Here is an 18,103-nt window from a genome sequence, read left to right on the forward strand (position 1 = left end):
ACAACAAAGGCCAGACGAATAGCCCTCGCTTTCTGGGCTGTCTTGGAGTCACTTGCAAGCTTGCGTATGACACTGACGTAGCAGAATGTTGTGACACAGAAGGGGAAGAGAAAGAGCACAAACACCATGGTGAGGAGGAAGGCTGCCCAGGCCAGGGTGGAGGGGAGCATATCTTTCTTCAGTACATCAAAACATGTTGTAATCCCAAGTTCAGGGACGGGATATGTCAGGTCTGTGGCCATCAGAGGGTACAACACACTTAGCACCAGACCCCACATCAGGAAGCAGCTGATGAAAGCCATGGACTTCCTCTTGGTGGATTGTCTGAAGTTCATCGGTCTCACAATGCCCAGGTAGCGGTCAATACTGATGGCCATCATGGTCAGAATGGAGCAGTACATATTGGTGTAGAAAACCAGGGTCAATAAACTGCAAATGGAAGCATAGAGAAAAGTGTGTTCTTATTATTTCTGTTGTGAAATAGCTCTGAGTTTTTTTCCCCCTTATGTGTATATTATGTTGCATTTGCTGCCATCCACCCCGTAACCCTGTGACCTATCTCTGCCAGGAATTGTTGAAGGCAGATGAGTCTGCTTCTGCTTAAGGTTTTTCTTTTTTTCTTGTGACTTCTCCATCTTTGCTCGCCAAAATGGTATTTTTTATTTTGACCTTCCTTTTAGTTATAATGACTAATAAATAAATGGAATAGTAAGTTTGTCTTCATCAGTGCAGCTAAGTGAAGATTAGTTCCACTCTCATGCTTGTCCTTTAAATTGTGTTACAATGATTGGTTGCAATGAAGACTGACAACAAGGAAACGGCTAGTATGGCTCTTATCAAAGGTCACGAATCATGTGTCGCTTCTGTTAATTGTATGACAAAGTTGAAAAAACTGTATTGTTCAAACAAGTGATGGCTGTCACGTTTAATCTATACATTTGGTGATGTGAGTAACCAGGGCTCTCTTAGAAAAACACATCTTAATATCAATGACAGACTTGGTCAGATGAAGGTTGATGAGTAAATAAAACTGTGGATTTCTGCCTTTGTGAAATGATCAAACAGCCAGGTTTGGAATCATCAACTTACTCATAAATTATTAATAGGAATGGGGAAAAATTATCACCATGAGGGCCATTGGGTTTATGAGGTAGAAGTTTTTCCTGGAGCTCATGCACAGATAACAAGATACTTATATTCTGTATGCATCCTCAGATCAGTTACAGGAAATGAGGATAGATTTGTTTTCTGGCCCTCACTATGATGTAAATTGCCTCACAATGCCTTATCCCAATGACCCTGCATTGGTCAGTCAAGATAATCATAATGAAAAGAAAAAAAAATACCTGCACAACTTTGGTCCCAGAGTCCAGTGATATCCCTGGAGTTGGTAGGAAACCTGAAAAGGCAGGGCAATGCCCAGAGCCAAGTCGGTTAAGGTGAGATTAATCATGAAGATGATGGAGGGGCTCTTTGGCGAGGTACGAAAGAGGAGGAGCCACATGGACAGGCTGTTTCCTGCCAGGTTAATTGCAGTGACGACCATGTAGATGACAGAGATGATGATGCTGGAGTTTACATCCTGGAGCAGGAACATGGTGGCGTTGTCCAGCTTGTTGCCGCTGGAATTCACAGCCATGACTGAAGAGGAACGGCCTCTGTGTACCTGTATAAAAAAGGATTAGGAAATGTATGTTGATATTTTGTCCCCCTGCAAAGTCAAGATTAAAACCAAATCACAGGATATACACTTTTCATGAAAGTGCTGGGGTTTTATTTGCAGCATTTGAATGGAAAAAAAGTTCAAGTTTCACTGTAAATCATAACAGAGATGAATGAAATTGATCTGATCTTAGGTGATGCATGCACACCTTTTGTTTGCAAAATATAGTTTTGCCCTGAGGTGTGAAAAAGGGAGTTTTGGGGTTACTGCTCTGTGCTGTTTGTGTTTGCATGGCAGCACACGTGTTGGGTGGAGTTTTCACACAGGAAAAGGACATGCATGGTTTGTGGTGCAGAGTGCCAACTGTCACTGTGGGCACCCCCCCAAATGTGTTGCTGATAACCCCCAAAAACTGCTACTGATAACCCCCTGAAAACTGCTCTTGATAACTCCTAAAACCGTGGTTTTCAAATTGCGTGGATTCAGCAGCCGGAAAAACCCGGACACCAGGGGAAAGCCCCTTTGTCTTTTTTACATTTTGAGAAGAAATCATGATAAACATGTATGGTAAAACTGTCAAAACGGAATTATTTGGAAGTGCCCAGAGTCCATCCAATGATGTAAAACCACTCATTTAAGAGAACTGCTTCATCTCAGCACATTTATCAATACATTCAGGCTCGTCCCACACTTAAAAATAAAAAACAACCTACTGTTTCACTATTAAACTGAGAGATAAATCACAATTTAGTTTTGCCTCTTATTAACAGTGGCAGAGAAAGTGAATTCATTCACACGTGGTGTGCACAGTGGAGTTTGAGGAAACACAAACAAACCAAACCTGTGGCATGTATACACAACTACCTCTCTGTCACTGCAACTGTTCCAGAGAGTTACGCAATGGAAAGTGCACTATAGCCACAATGTGGTTGAACTTGCATACTATGTGGCGACAAAACACAATTGCATGTTCCAAAATAAAGAAATTACACATTTTAATAAAAATTTTCTTTAATGCTATGTAGTGTTTACAAATGTTCCTTTTTTCACTATGATTCATATTTATTGTGGCATTATCACATAGCCAACAATTTCTAAACATTCTTTCAATGTGATATTTTTACATTTCTGACTAACATTTCACACTGAGTTACTTTCTATGTCACTTTGTTACTTTCATGTGTAGAAATCAACACACATGTTTTGTTTGAACATGTGAGGCGTGGGTGATGGAATCCAATAAAAATCAACTAATCCGTGTTTGCCAATAAAGGAAAAAATACAGATTATTTGAAGGTAATATAATGTCTTTACTGGGGAAAAGCAGTATTGATCATAAAGTTGAAATAAGTAACCTGAGTGGACTCACCTTGGTGAAGACAAAAGGAGGCAGGAGGCTGGCGGGAGTGTGAATGTCAGTTGGAGATGGAGGTACAGATACTATGGCAGGCTGCAAAGGAAATGGAGTGTGAACTTGTTACAGTGCCAGAGAAGGGAAATGGATCATGTGACAATCTTCATCCTACTAACTGCTGTAACTGTCACACTGTTAGATTCAGTCTTGGAAATGACACTAAAGACTCAGTCATGTCTGAAACGCCCCTCATGTTCAACAGCAAGGAGCTCTCTATTTCCTCCCCGTGTAGTTCAGTCATTACCTCTACTAAAACTTTCTATAATGATGGATTCACTACATCGTGACTGAGAAGTAGAGAGGACTTAAATGATATGGAGACGTAATGAAACTGCTGAATTTAACGATTTGGGAATTCCCATGAAATGAGGTGTGGCTTTCATTTTCACTATTCAACAGAGATTGAAAAAGAAGAGAGTAGAGGAGTGAGATGAATGATTTGAGAAGAGTAGCTGTACCTGTAGCTATTAAACAGCTTTACCTCAGCTTCCTCAATTGCTGGGAGATGGAATGCTCACTCACATGAAACAAAGTACTTGTCTGGTAAAAAACAAAAACAAAAACAAAAATGAAGAAGTCATTTTTTTCCAACGGCAACCAAATAAATTACAAAATACCAAAATCCATGTAAGAAAGAAAGAAAAAAAAAAGCATAGTTTATTGAACCCCTGGCAGAAATTACAGTATATCTCTACATTCTATTCACATACCTTCACGCCAATCTACACCCAAAAAACACAGTTTGACACACTGAAGTGGCTGAAAATAGATAAACCAGGGGAAGAAACACCATCAACAGGAGTCTGCACCAGGAAACATCACACTGCTATGGCACAACCTAAGGGACCGCCCAAGTGTGCAATTTAGACAAACCCTTCATTAACTCACTTGTCACATTTGGACTATAGTTGCTCTACTAATGTGACACAGAAACACTCAGAAACACTCTCGAGCTTATGGTTCCAAAGCTTCACTCGTTCATTTTGAAATAAGCAACATGGTTTTAACAGTGGTTCAAAGTCAATCAGACCAAAAATAACACCAAATTCAATTTTATATTGAATAATTTTTTTTTCTTTGACATTGCAAAGATGCGTCAAAGAAATTGTTTTAGAAATACTTCATGAGGGCAAAGCCAAATCTTTGGGACCAGGGGCTTCTTTTTCTCACATAATCTATTCCCTTTTTCATTTTTGAGATCGAAATCATAAGGAAAGGAAATATATGTCATTTAATCAACCGGAATGTTTTGTATGTCACAAATTGAAAAAATAAAACTCCTGCTTCATGTAAACATACATATTGCATGCTCAGTATACCAAAGTAAACAAACGATACGAGAGTGATAATTTTTTTTAGTGAAGTGAGACTGTTTTTTTTCACCCATTCACGGGACTTGAGGCATGTGTGTGTTCTTATGCTGCTGGCTTCCTGTTGATTGTGATATAGTTCTGCTTTATCTGGGTACAAGTGCAACAGTCCTATTCAGATTAGAAAAAGATGACATTAAATAGTCCAGGTAAAAAAAATTAAAAATACCTATTCCCACTTCAACTCAACAGTGTAGTAGTAGTAAAAAAAACACTTAAAATTAAGTCAGTTAAATAAGTGTGATTGTTAGAACTGGATAAAAACTAAAATAGCCCCAGACACAAACCACTACTGGACTCAAGATTCTCAAAGTAGCAGGTCTAAAGACTAAAGACTGTATACAGCAGAACTAAAGACTGTCAACAGCAGGATCAAAGACTAAAGACTGTATACAGCAGAAGTAAATACATATTTGCATTTTCATCATCTTCCGTGTCTTTTTAAAGGACACATTTGCTGACACTTATGTAACTACACCTAGCATCACTATTAATACAGGCACCCTTGGGAGGTGCTTGACTAAACCCAAACCTTTCAGTATGACCTGTGAAGCAATGAGGGATGTCTTATCCCATAAAACAAATGAGTTTTAAATACTCTTCTCACTCAAAATGACTCATATCTGCCACTTGATGATGTCTAATATGTTGAAATCAAACAAGGCCTCACCCAAACGGTCAAAGAAGAATAACGGAAACATTGTAAGAATCCCTTATAACAGAAGAGCTTTATTTTCTCACAACTTTGGGAAAACAATGATAGAAGAGGTACTACACACAGGTCATGTGCAAAATGTAATACAAGGCTTGTTCTAATATTTTTATGAATATTTGCAACTTATCTATTATATCCTTTTTGACTATAGTCATAGAAAACCATGCAAACAGCATAGAAAAGTTATTCATGATCCAAACTAATGTCCTACTTTTCAGTTTTACTTAATGCTTTATAGAAATGTAGAGTGTGTGTTCTTCCTGGCTCATGAGTGGCTATGTAAAGCTTTGCTCACAAAAAAATCTGTTTCTGCTGTATGACACCTAAAGATAAGATCAAATGTAGTAAGATGCGTCATAACTGGAAAAACTCAAAAAGGAAATAAACATAGAACAGTTTACACACATTGAATGATCTCATTAGCTCTTCTTTACGCACATAAAATTTACATCCTTTCATTTTCGACATCCATCGTCTAGAAGTGCTGCTTGCTTATATCCAGTTTTATTAAAATCTGTAGGTTCATTAAAAACACGTGGGTTCTGCAGACTCTATAAAGGCTTACAAAGAGGAAAAAGTCTTGGTTTCAAACTGTCACTATTGAGCTGCCTCTCACATAAAATACAAGCTGAATGGGCGACACTGGAGTTGATGAAAGTGGAAAGTTCAGGTAGTAATTCCATTAAAACTTCAAAACTTCAGTGCCAATTAGTGAATCAGGTCGGAATCAATAAAGTGCATAAACACAACAGAAGAATAGAAAAACAAACAGAGTTGGATTGTTGTGCTCTAATTCTGGGGAATAATACAAGTTAGTTGACTATATTTCAGACCTTCATGCTCCTGCAAAACAAAAAAAACGTGCAGGACTCGAAGCTCTGAAATCTATTACACCTACATACAGATGAAATTGCTGCGAGACTGTTTGCTGTTGAAGCAACTGTCTTCCTCTGTGGGGGCGATTCGCCTCGGAAGTTCAACGATAAACCGTTCCAGTCAGTCGACTTCAGCCGCAATGCTGAACAATTCGATTGTACCCTCTCAAAACAACCCGACTGCTCATTGCTCATCTTTGCCTTGTTCGAACACCTTCTCCAGCCCCGTTGCCATGGCGACCACATCGTAACAGGGCTCGGGCGAGTGGCCCACGGGGATGCAGTCGTAGCCTTTTCCCGCGGAGCTCATCCGTTTCCTGTTGCGTGCGCCCGGCTGGTAGAGCTGCATGGCCGGCCGGTCCTGCAGAAGGGTGGGAGAGCGGCGACATGGGAGACACAGGCAGCACCCAGTTTCAATACATGCATTCACACGTGTGCGCTCTCATTCAAAGTCTTTTGTCTATTCATCCTTTCACATGCCTTTAACCCTTTGTAGGGCCGTGATTGAAACCACAACTACGCCTATAGAAAATAAGAAAACGTTTGTTGGAAAGTGTAAAACTTACTTCATTCACAAACATTTTGGGAAAAACTTCTAAAATGATGTTGCCAATTTCAAGAGTCCTGTGATATGTGGTTATCTGCAAAAGATGACCCTGAAGAGGATTTATTGGATGCTTCAGAGGAGGGGAGACAGATTTGCAGTTCTAATTGACCTTGGGATGACATTTAAAAAAAAACTGTAGATATAACAAATAAGTCTGATACTGCACTTATTTCAAGAAAAATAGCAGCTGTTGCAAATGTGTCCACTAGAGGTCCCACTGCCTCAGCAGCAGTGAATAACAGCCCTGATCAGAACAGCCTGTGACAGATGCCACAGTTTCATTTGTTCATCCCCTCCTGGAAAATTGTTTCTGTCTGTAGATTAGTCTGTTTGTTTGTGTTGCGACCTTTTTGAGAATATGTGTTTTGGGCTTAATTTACAGCTGCAATAAGGTTTGCTTGTTTTGTTTTTTCCCAATCCTCTGACATTAGCGGCATATGCTTTCATTAGTTAATTAGATTACTGGCAAAAGCTGACTGGAGCCGTGTTTACTCTTGAGAGAATGAGCCACCATATTCAGAGTGCAATTAGAGACTGTACTGTGATACACCAACTCTGTTACAATACTTAACCCTTTAAGGGGCTGGAAACTTCATATGGTCAGTTTGTGTTTATTACAAACTAAGTGTTTACAGAACAGATCACTTTTCTTCAGGACACCAATACTAACGGGTGATTAGAATGAGATTGTGAAAGCCTTATGAAGACACCCAGTGAGAATTTATACCTGTTCTGATGTATTTTTCTTAACTGCAAGAGAATCTTTTTGATCTGTTTTACAGTTTAGAAGAGCCTTTAACTCATATAAAAAAAAAAACATTTACCGGTAGTTGTCATTTCTTCAACCAGATTTTTCACAAGTAATAATGCAAAAAAAGTAGGTCTTTAAATATTCTTCAACAGTACCAAGATGTTGAAATATTGCATGGAAGAACATGCAGGGGGATTTAACAGGGAAACAGCTTAGAAGATGTTACAGAGGAAAAACCCCAGAGCCATCAGACTACAGCCAATGCACACAAATTAAAATCGTATAAAATAATCTTAATATATGGGAAATCAAAATTATAGAATTATACACAAATTATGGATTACCCTATTGTCCTATAATCTCCCATTCAAATATGTACTGTTGTGAAATTACCCCCCTTTCCTTTATCAGTTGTTTGCGGAAATACAAAATGTAAATGTTGCAATGTTACTCTGTAGGCATGACTTTTCAATTGATCTGTACTTTGAAGTTAGGCCACAACTCATATAAAATACATCTATGTAAATTCCATATAACACTACCATCACATCTCACATTTTCTACACGATAAATACAATTCATTTGAATGTATTCATTATTATACTTTAATCAAACTAATGTATGCCGAAAGAGTTACAAATACTTATTGTTATTTGTATGTTTTTAAACTCCACAGACAGGGGGAAAAATGACTAACAGAAACACTATAACTGAAGCTGTATCCAAGAAAGTTCAAAATTGTAGTGTTTGATGAAAATAGCTGGTAGGAAATAATTAAACAAACAAATATACAATTACAGCAATTTTTTTGTTGCATTTCAATTTAATTAAAGAGTTAATATTTTCCCCCCTTTAAGAGCAGACTGAGTGAGTCGGTCTTCTGCTGAATCAGGAAATGTGCGCTTCAAACTTGAAATTGGTTACAAATTTTCTAAAAGGGAAGTGAATTTACACAACAGCATCTTTTTGGGTTCTTGCTCAAAATGCAAGTGAATATGGTGAAAATGTGTACTTTATCTCTGGAGAGGATATTACACAAAGTCTGATACACTCCCTGAAACACTCTCACATCATTACGTGATGTTTTTGAAGCTGAAAGATCCGAGAAGTCCGAGAAGATTGAGTAAAGACTATAAGAGGAACTGGAAAAATGCTCATCCAAACTTTCAGAGCCCCTGAGAGGAAGCACATCCTTTCCCACAATATATTCAAGTCTGTATCAAAAACCTGCATCAAGAGGACCAAAGTCAGTAAGTCGTCTCCCAATCTCATGCTCACCTTCTCGCTCACCTTGTTTCGGAGGCGCTCCTTCCTATTCACCAGCTCCTCCCTGTCCTCCTTTCCCACCTTGTCTCCGCTCTCTGGGCAATAGGAGTAGTGGTGGTGTCCCTCTTTCTTGGCCCGATCCTGGCAGTAACCCTTCCCCCATTTGGTCTCATCTTTCCGCCGCATGAACTTGTCAAACTCGTAGTGGTGCCGCTGTCGTTTCCTCTCCTCATCCTTCCCTCGGTGGTCCTTGTCTCTTTGCCTGCGTCCATGCTGCTCCCTCTGCTCTTTGTCACTCTCAGGCTGACCTCTAGTGGTCACAGTGGGGATTGCAGAGGCGACAGATTAGGTATCTAACAAAAGGTGTCTCACAAAAAAACCTGACGTTTATTGAAAAGTGCATTGCTAATAATCAGCGCTCATCGTAAAAACAAGAGTTTAAATACAGTTTATAAAAATATATATTTTGTGTGTTTTTGATTTAAGTCTTATAAAGTAAAATTACTCTGAATTAAAAACAAAAAAATACACCTGATTCAGTTCATGAGTTATAAATGAAATATATGCAGTTAATGTGAAGAAATATCAGAAGAGATCTTTTATAATGAATGAATGTTGTAGTTTATATTCTACTAATGCAACCAATTTTTCATTAAAAAGTCTCAATCAGGCGCCAGATTAAATACTGTGATGTCTATATTTTCTGTCAATGTTGTAATTCAATTGGTACACAGCTAAGAAATGTAAAGTATGTTTCCTTCCTTAAAACCACACATGCACACACACACAATCCAAATCCTTACTTTTCTTTTGAGTCCTTTGACTTCATTGGTCCTCCTTTCTCCCACTTCCCTCTCTCTGTCGTCTCTCCGGTGTCACTTTTGTCCTTCATTCGGTCTGAATCCACGTCATCATCCCTGTCACTCTTCTTTAGGAGCTGAAAGTGCAGAGAATCCTCCATGTGCCATCCAAACATCAGGTAGAATCAATCCTGTATTGATCAGAGATGATTATTTTTAAGGATTACCTTTATCTTAATGTCTTTATCCGACAATTTCTTTTGCTTCTCGGCCTCTTTTCTCTTGCGTCGTTCCTCCTCCCTCCGCTTTCTCTTTTCCTCCTCTCTTTGCCGTTTCTTTTCCAGTTCTCTTCTCCTCCTCTCCTCTCTTTTCTCTTCTCTTATCCTCTGTTTGACAAATGATAGAGGTTATTCATATTTTCCAATAAATGTGCACTTCCTTGACCCCCGGGAACTGCAGTATTTATTACCTGTTTCTCAATTTTCTTATTTTTGATGTACTCCAGCAATGGCGTTGTCTTTTTAGCTGAAATCAAACCAGCAACAAGAAGAAAGTTGCTCTGTTGAAGAGTTGATCTTTAATCATGAGGAGAATTAAGAGTACATGTGTTGCTGTACCAATGAGCTCTCTGGTCTTGGCCTCTATCTCCCCCAGCAGAGTCTCTGGGTTGGCCATGGACTTTTCTTCATCGCAGGAGTAATTCTCCAAAAAGCGTTTATACTCCGGATCTGAAGAAGTGTCACAACCAGAACAGATTTCACTGACACCAACTTAAAAAATATGTGATGTTTAGTTATTGAACAGAATCTTCAATAAATATAATGTATTTATAAGCCAAACATCACTTTAACAGTCAATAATATTGATCTTTATTATTGATTGTTATTTATTTGAGTACCTTCCTCAATGCTTCCAGCTTTGGCATCTTTCTTTTTTAGCTTCTTCTTGGAAATCTTCTGGAAGGGGGCAAACTCGACCACAGCAGGATACTCCTGGCCTGAGTATAAATAATTAAATAGGAAGCAGTCAATAATCTAACATGTGCTCCGAATTGGTCTGTCTGTTTGCATATAGTATACAGTTGTAGAAGAGCGTCACCCCTCAGGGCTACTACAGGAAAAATTAGCTGAAAGAAATGCAGTTCTACCTTTGTTGTCGATGAAGACGTAGCCATCAAACCGGTCCCTGAACAGCAGGATGTCCTCTGGATTTTTAAAGTTAATGTATGCTCTGGAGAACAGGTGAGGATAGAGGCTGCAAACAGAAACACAGGCATCTCATAAACATGCTGTTGCAATCATAAAGTGACAGTGGAAGTTTTCATACCTCTGATCCGCTGGGAAGAACTCAAAATAGTCGTAGGATGGAAGTGGACTGAGCTGCTCCTCGAGCTGGTCCTTTGACAGGGAAGGAGGAAGCCTTCGAATCACCACCTGTAAACAGTGGTTCACCTCAGTGAGCGCTGCAAACTGCAACACAGGTCGGAGTTCTCGGAGTCCTGTAATGTGCTGCCGCAGGCTTTAATCCTTTTATAGAATGCTTTTGAAATCATTACAATGAGGACAATGTTATTGTCTCCTTCCTTTTATCCACACGCTTTTTCATGTTTCTTAATTTTAATTTTCTCTTGTGTTTAATACCAGTTTAAAAAATTTTTTAAATCACATTCCATGATTTTTAAATGAGATATTATCCAGTGTTTAACATCGGTTTTACCTTGTTTTTGTCTTTTTTTTAAACGGTTTTATTTTGTTGCATGAAAAACTAAATGATAAATAATGATTGATTGATTGATTGATTGATTGATTGATTGATTGATTGACTGATTAGTTGGTTGGTCATTTTTTCAACTTAACAAAGTCACACTCATTCCATGACCTATTGTTAAAATTGTGAGTGTTGACACATATCTCATTCTGCTGGACTGCCCCACACTGTCGCCTTCTATCCAGTGACCTTGTGCACTCACTGAGTCAGAAGTGCATTTTCAAAGCTAAACTCAACGATGTTTGTGTCATGTCTCTTTTGATTTGTTTTTAAACAAATCCTACACAAACTCATTGTTACTTTGAGGGATCAGGACAAAATTAGGTTGCCAAGTGATTGAGAAGACTAAAAGAGCAGTTACTTGAGTTAAAATAGTCGTGGAGTGTATTTTGAACGGTAAACAATGCAGTGACTGGCTGGATGGGGTTAATGCTGTGTGCAGATGACGGCAGTGTTGATATGAGAGCAGGATGAAGGTGAGGCGGGTCAGTGTGCTGTCGCTGTCCGCGGTGCTGAACCCTCTTCCTCCTCCTCCTCCTCCTCCTCCTCCTGCAGGTCCAGAAATGTGGTCATATGAACAGACATGGGCTTGAGCCGTGCTGTCGCTGTCCGCGGTGCTGAACCTCCACCTCTCGTCCTCCTCCTCCTCTCCCTCCATGTCAGCTCTGTAAACAATGCGACACGGCTCTGACGCGCGGCTCGCTCACCTTCGTGAACACCTCCTTCTTCTCCTCCTTCTGCTTTAGGTTCCCTGGCGTGTTCTCCTGCTCCCTGGGGAGGTCCCTGAACTGGATCTCCACGACGCCTCTCTCCTTGCCCGTGGGCGCCTGATCCTTTTCAGATCTCATCTCTCTCCATCTCCCTCTCTTCGTCCTCTCGTTAAACCTGCGAGTTCGCGCGAGAGTCTGTGAATATCGCGGGAAGAGAGGGGTTAACCCCTTCGCTGCCCAATGATCTATTGGGTTTATTTTGAGTCCATTACTTGTAGCATTATCTAAAAATGTTAGATGTTAAATATTAGTAGGTGTACTCGAGTAGCTTATTTTACAAATATGTGATGCATTCTTGTCTGTGATTAGACTGAAAATTCCTGTTTGCCACAGTAATAAACACAAAACTCTCTTTCTCTGTCTCCGGGCAGTTAAAAAAAAATAAATAAATAAATAACTTAAATCATAAATGATCTGTGATTTATATTTCAATCAAACTTTATTTCTATAGCCCTTTACAAGCACCCAGTGGTATCCAAAGTGCTTTACAACAAAGCTATAAAAACAATACATTAAGAAATAAATACGAGAATAATACATAAAAACAATCAATCAGACACAGGTGCTGACTGTGGGAGGTGCAACAGTGCTGCAGGTTGGTGAAGCCTCCCAGAAATTCATAAAAACAGAGCATACAGAATAAAATACACTGCCCTAGACAGAGTTAAAAGCCAACTTAAAAAAGTGATTTTTCAGCTTTGATTTAAAAGCACAATTTGGGGTCACCAATTAACCTCACGTGCATGTTTTTCCACTGTGGAAACTGGTGTACCTGGAGGAGTCCTACACCCACTCATGGAGAACATGCAAACTCCTCACAGAAAGGCCCGGCCAGCACTGAAACCCAAGACCTTCTCAAAGTGGGGCTAGTGCACTAACCACTGGACAGGACAAGGGTCAAATGTTTATAGGAACTTCACACCAAAATGTGTGTGGAAAAAACCCCAAAATAAATATGCGTGCAAAATGTATTGTATGAGAGAGTTCTGTGGAGATAATTTGGAGTAAAATGAAATTAGATTTTTGAATCGCTGTGTGTTTTATTAAATAGCTGTGAAGCAGGCCACAAGTTGATGCTTTGAACTAAAAAAAAAAAAGTTCATGTGAATTACCAAACCTTTCACACAATGAACAAATAGTAACAAATACATAATGGGGACACATCCAACAGGACGTCGTAGTTTATGTCAAGTGCCAGAAACAGTGGAGCATGTGCTGGTGAGCTGTAGGGAGTATGGGAATGAAAGAAGGAATGTGATGGAGGGAATGAGGAGAGAAGGAATGGAAAGATGAGGAGTGAAGGAGATACTGGTGAGGGGAGAAAGTGGAAGGGGCAGGAAATGTCTAACCAGGTTCCTAAAAGCGACGGCGTTATTGGGGAAAATATAGAGCATTGGGAATTGAGAAAGAGGTAGAACCAGCAGATGGCGGTAATGCAACATGCGTGGATGCTAACTGCCGTAAACCAAGAAGAAGAAGGAGGAGGAGGATGAGGACAACGGAGAGAAAGAAGATGATAAAGAAGGTGAAGAAAAATAAGCTTTGCAGGCTATTTGAAGCTCGTTAGCTTCCACGTAGTGTTGTCGAGTCTCACAGAGGACACATTCCGTCTCCTGCAGCAACAATGAGTTCAGTTCTGGCTTTGAGAGAGTTTATCAACGAGCGACTAACTGCTGCAGCTGGAGAAATATTCACCGCGTTTCAACAAACTGTCGCCCAGTACGAGGAGGCGATTGTCTGTCAACACAGACGTCTGCAAATCAGCGGAAAACCTCGAATCAAGTTCCAGAGAAGAGGTATGGAGAAGTCTGAATGTGACTGGTCGTTACGTTTCTTTTGAAGCTCGTAGACAGAAATGAGGCTGCAGCTGCAGGTCTGGGTCAAAGTGAAGTGATTTTAAAGCAGAAACTTTTAGGATTAAATAGAGTATCTGTCTGAGAAACGAAGGAAACTGCGTTGGTGCTGTTTGCAAACGGGGGGACTGAATTACTGATACTCGGTCTGATCAGTGGCGGGGCCAGATATATATTGTTGTTGCTCCGATGGGGGAGCTCGAGGCGTAGACGCCGCAAGACCGCTACTCCAAATTGGCGCTGGAGAGCCGTGGCGCCGCCATCTTGCCCCGGTCGCCGCTCCGCTCCGTCTAATCTGCTTGACAGGAGCAATGAAGTGTCAGAGACTTTAATCTATCATAACTCGCTGAATACTGAACTGATCTCCACCTGGGTTTCTTTCCTGTAAACATCATTCACGTAGTTCTGATACAGGACACGTGGTTTGGTGCATTTTGGTGTTCATAGTGGACTAAACAATATTGCAATGTTTCGATTTGTGATCCATGATGGGTAATTTATAAAGCACACACACACACACACACACACACACACACACACACACACACACACACACACACACACACACACACACACACACACACACACACACACACACACACACACACACACACACACACACACACGCACACACACACACACACACAGTATCTTGAGATAAGGATTTCACCTGTCCTGTGGTTGGCAATAGAATATTTACATTCATGATATGATAGCCTATTGATACTACACCTGTTCTTTTGAGGTGAGGATGAACTCAACCACAGAGAACTCACTCAGTGAATCCTTCCTCCTCAAAGCCACCTCCCTCTTCTTCCTTAAATCTCTGTTTTTGGGAAACCTTAAAAATGAAATTGAGAGATTTGAGACTCAAAACAAAAAAGCTTTTAAAATGGAGATTATGCTTATTTTCTCCTTCTTTGCTATTTTCTTCCTTCAAATTTCTTACAACCTTTCTTCAACAAAACTCCCATTTGGATGCATATATGTTGATAATAAACAAACTCTGCTGAAACTGTGAGTAAACTTGTTTCAAACTATTCTACAGTCACATGTTGTCAGTGTTTCTCAGACAGTGTGGAGGAGGAGAGAAATCTTAATTCTGTTCGGATGAAAGAATTAGATGTGAACAATACAGCCTGTGTCACCTGGTAAAATGTGCTGGTCCATGTTATACCTGCAATATTTGGTTTATTTCTACAATAGCATTCTTGAGTCAGTTGTAATCTAAGTCTGTATTGTGGAACATGTGACTTATAAAGTCTCAGTTGCACTAATAGCAGATGAACAGGCTGTAAACAAAGTCTAGCTCATGGCAGCTGCTACGAATTTGCTAGTAGACAGAAATACAGAACAATAATAATGTTCCATTTTACCTGTGAAACGTCATCCCCCCGAGCCCTGCTTTCTACAGTCAGCCGGTTTGTCCAGAAAAACTCCACATGGCACTCTGGTGTCTGGGATTCTCTGCTGCTGCAGTTTATGTTTACAAACTTGACGACCGGGCCAAGGTGGCCGCCATATTTCCTGCTCCGCGGCAGCCTATGCAGAGCCTTCTCTTTATTATGTCTACGCTTGAGGCAGCTTCAGCAGCTTTTATCGCCTGAAGCTGCCGCTGCATCCCAGGTAAAAGGTGCCACGTCAGCTTGGGTAAAGCTGCCGGAAGTGCCACAGTCAAATGCAGAAGCTGCTGCGGCTGCCACCAGAAGTGCCACAGCGAGCTGCCACTGCCACTTTTTGCGATTGCCCCTGCTGTGTTTCATTGACAGTGCTGGGGAATTTATGGATCTGTAGTTTATTTTCTCGTGTAATGTCGACAATATGTGCGCACCATGCACATACTGTAAAAGCTCTGCTATTTAAAACAATATTATGCGACACAATTTGCAAGATATTTTGCCAAAGTGATAAAGATAAGAGGTTTACAAGCCTGCCACTTAAACACACCACCTCAAAAGCAACAGGAAGGAAAACACACAGCAGGTTTTCATTTGGGCCTCACACACAAAGACACTAACACCAAAACCTCCACTGAAAGAAAAATACTTTGTTCAATGGATGCATAGAACTGCATAGAGAGAACCAAGAGTCAGAGTTCGGATCTCAAACACCAACTAGACAATAATCATGCATCAACCTTGAGATGTCAGAATAAAACGACACCCCGGTTGTTGTGGTTTAGAGCAAAGGCATCAATGATTTTGTCATATTTCTTAGCAACAAGCACTTAATGTTTCATTATTATGAGTAAGTTACGTAGTCACTGAGAAAAATGCACCCGTAATAACAGGAAGTTGTAAGTTCAAAGGTGCACTGAACCTGAATCAGATTACAGTGCTTTTTAGTTACAAAAATACATATATACATGCTTTATTGGGGTTTTCATTAAATAACCAAGCAACAAATTATAATATTCGTACATTAAAAAAAATCTGAATAAACCGCTTATAATACAAAATCACATTTCTAGGGGGTGCTTTGGCTATCCTAGGGGGCGCTGCAGCACACCCAAGCTCTGAATGTTTGCATTTTAAATGCAGCCTGTCCTGCTTCATCCATCCATCACTGTAAAACATTCACCTTTATCACATCAGTGACTTTTGTCGTGTTTCTCTACAGAGAGTCCACAGCAACACATTGGTCACCAGAAGACGAGCTCCAGTCTGGAGCAGGAGGAACATGACGATTCCCACGACTCTGTGAGAGACCGGACCACCCAGCGACTCACTGCTGCTGCTGTGGAAATATTCACCCTGTTTCAAACAACTATCGTCCAGTATGAGGAGGAGATTCACCATCAAGGCAGACTTCTGGAAATCATCTGGAAACCTCAACTCAAGCTTCACAGAACAGGTCAGTCTGAATGAACACATGAATGTGACTGGTGGAGGATCTCCATCGTTATGACTGTTTGATTTATCCACCACAGACTGAAGCAGGATTTGCATCGGTTATGTTTTTAGTATATTTAATCACCTTTATTCACCAAACACACTCGGTCTTCTTCACCACTCTCTGCTTCCACTCAACCACACAGTGCCCCCTCTGGTGCGAAAGTGTAATCACAGCAACAGAACAGCATTACACTTCAGTAAACACATTAGCTCTTTTACCCAAAGAAATATTCCTTCTTGACTCTACTGTCTTTCATAGGTAAAACTTTAACAATGTACATCACTGTATATAATGTATGTTCACCTCAAAATGTGTTTCACAGCATATCTGTAATTATTGTAAACAATCTTACGAACCTTATGAATGCAACCAACATAACATAGCAATAACTTTCTAAAAGGTCCCATATTATATAGAGTTTTTCAACAATTTCTCATTCCACAGATCAATAAATCAAAACAAATAAATTGTCATCCATTAAAATTAAATATAGGAATTAATGATAACAAAAAACACTGTAAAAAGTATTTGGCTCCAACAGTACCTTTTAAATGCTAATGAGCTGTGAGTCTCCACGCTGACTCCACGCCCCCTTCAGTGAGTTGATGGAACTATTACTACTTTTTCCCCACATGGACTCAATAAAGTTGTTGATGTTTTTTTTAAGAGTCATTTCCTGAGAACATTTAAAAGCAGGGTGTCTCATTCTCACTCCATCTCAGGTCGCCTGGTAAACGGTTAACAGATTGTTGCCAGTATGAGAGATGATCAGTGAAAATACCAACGAGAAAAAGTTGATCCAAAAAAAGTTCTTGTTAATCCAGCAGCTGTTCGGCAGCTGAACATACACATCAAAGCAATCATGGTAACAAATGTTTTCAGTTTCACTGCTTGAATATAAGTTTTGTTTTGTTTTGTTTTTAAAGCTGGAAGAAGTAAAAGTAACGTAACTCACCTTTAATCTGGCACTATTTTGTCCCTCCAGAGCTCCGACAGCATCATGACTGTAGGGAGGAGCAGCCCTTTACACAGGAAACAAACTACTGTGGAGCGCAACAAGAACCAGAACCTCCACAGATCAAAAAGGAACCAGAAGAACCAGAACCTCCACAGATCAGAGAGGAATCAGAAGGACCAGAACCTCCACAGATCAAAGAGGAACCAGAAGAACCGGTACCTCCACAGATCAAAGAGGAACCAGAAGAACCGGAACCTCCACAGATGAAAGAGGAGCCCGAAGCTCCACAGATTGAGGAGCAGCAGGAACTCGGTGGCAGCCAGGAGGGAGAGCAGCTTATACTGAAGGTTGAAAGTGGTTCCTTTAGGGTTCCTTCTATTGAGGAGCAAAGTTCCCTTA

General features: G+C 40.2%; 2 protein-coding genes across 2 annotated transcripts in view; both read right to left on the bottom strand.

The window, feature by feature from the left end:
- Nucleotides 1-1,639, bottom strand: part of p2ry8 (P2Y receptor family member 8) — a gene marked incomplete at both ends in the record, with an annotated part of 1,946 nt that extends 307 nt beyond the window's left edge. Inside the window, 2 exons of the mRNA XM_080498072.1 lie at nucleotides 1-429; nucleotides 1,347-1,639. The exon at nucleotides 1-429 is cut by the window's left edge and continues 307 nt beyond it. Of these exons, the coding sequence (XP_080354198.1) occupies nucleotides 1-429; nucleotides 1,347-1,639 (722 nt within the window). The remainder of the gene's footprint in view (nucleotides 430-1,346) is intronic.
- Nucleotides 1,640-6,221: 4,582 nt separating this feature from the next.
- On the bottom strand, nucleotides 6,222-12,076 carry upf3a (UPF3A regulator of nonsense mediated mRNA decay; the record flags this gene model as incomplete). The annotated part of the gene is made up of 10 exons (XM_080497760.1): nucleotides 6,222-6,398; nucleotides 8,674-8,971; nucleotides 9,465-9,598; nucleotides 9,689-9,847; nucleotides 9,931-9,986; nucleotides 10,079-10,189; nucleotides 10,360-10,458; nucleotides 10,609-10,715; nucleotides 10,788-10,894; nucleotides 11,936-12,076. 10 exons carry the CDS (start codon nucleotides 12,074-12,076, stop codon nucleotides 6,222-6,224), a joined length of 1,389 nt encoding a protein of 462 aa, XP_080353886.1.
- Between the last annotated feature and the right edge of the window lie 6,027 nt (nucleotides 12,077-18,103).

The sequence above is a fragment of the Blennius ocellaris genome (assembly GCF_963422515.1).
Source record: "Blennius ocellaris genome assembly, chromosome: 6".
NCBI classification, from domain to species: Eukaryota; Metazoa; Chordata; class Actinopteri; order Blenniiformes; family Blenniidae; genus Blennius; species Blennius ocellaris.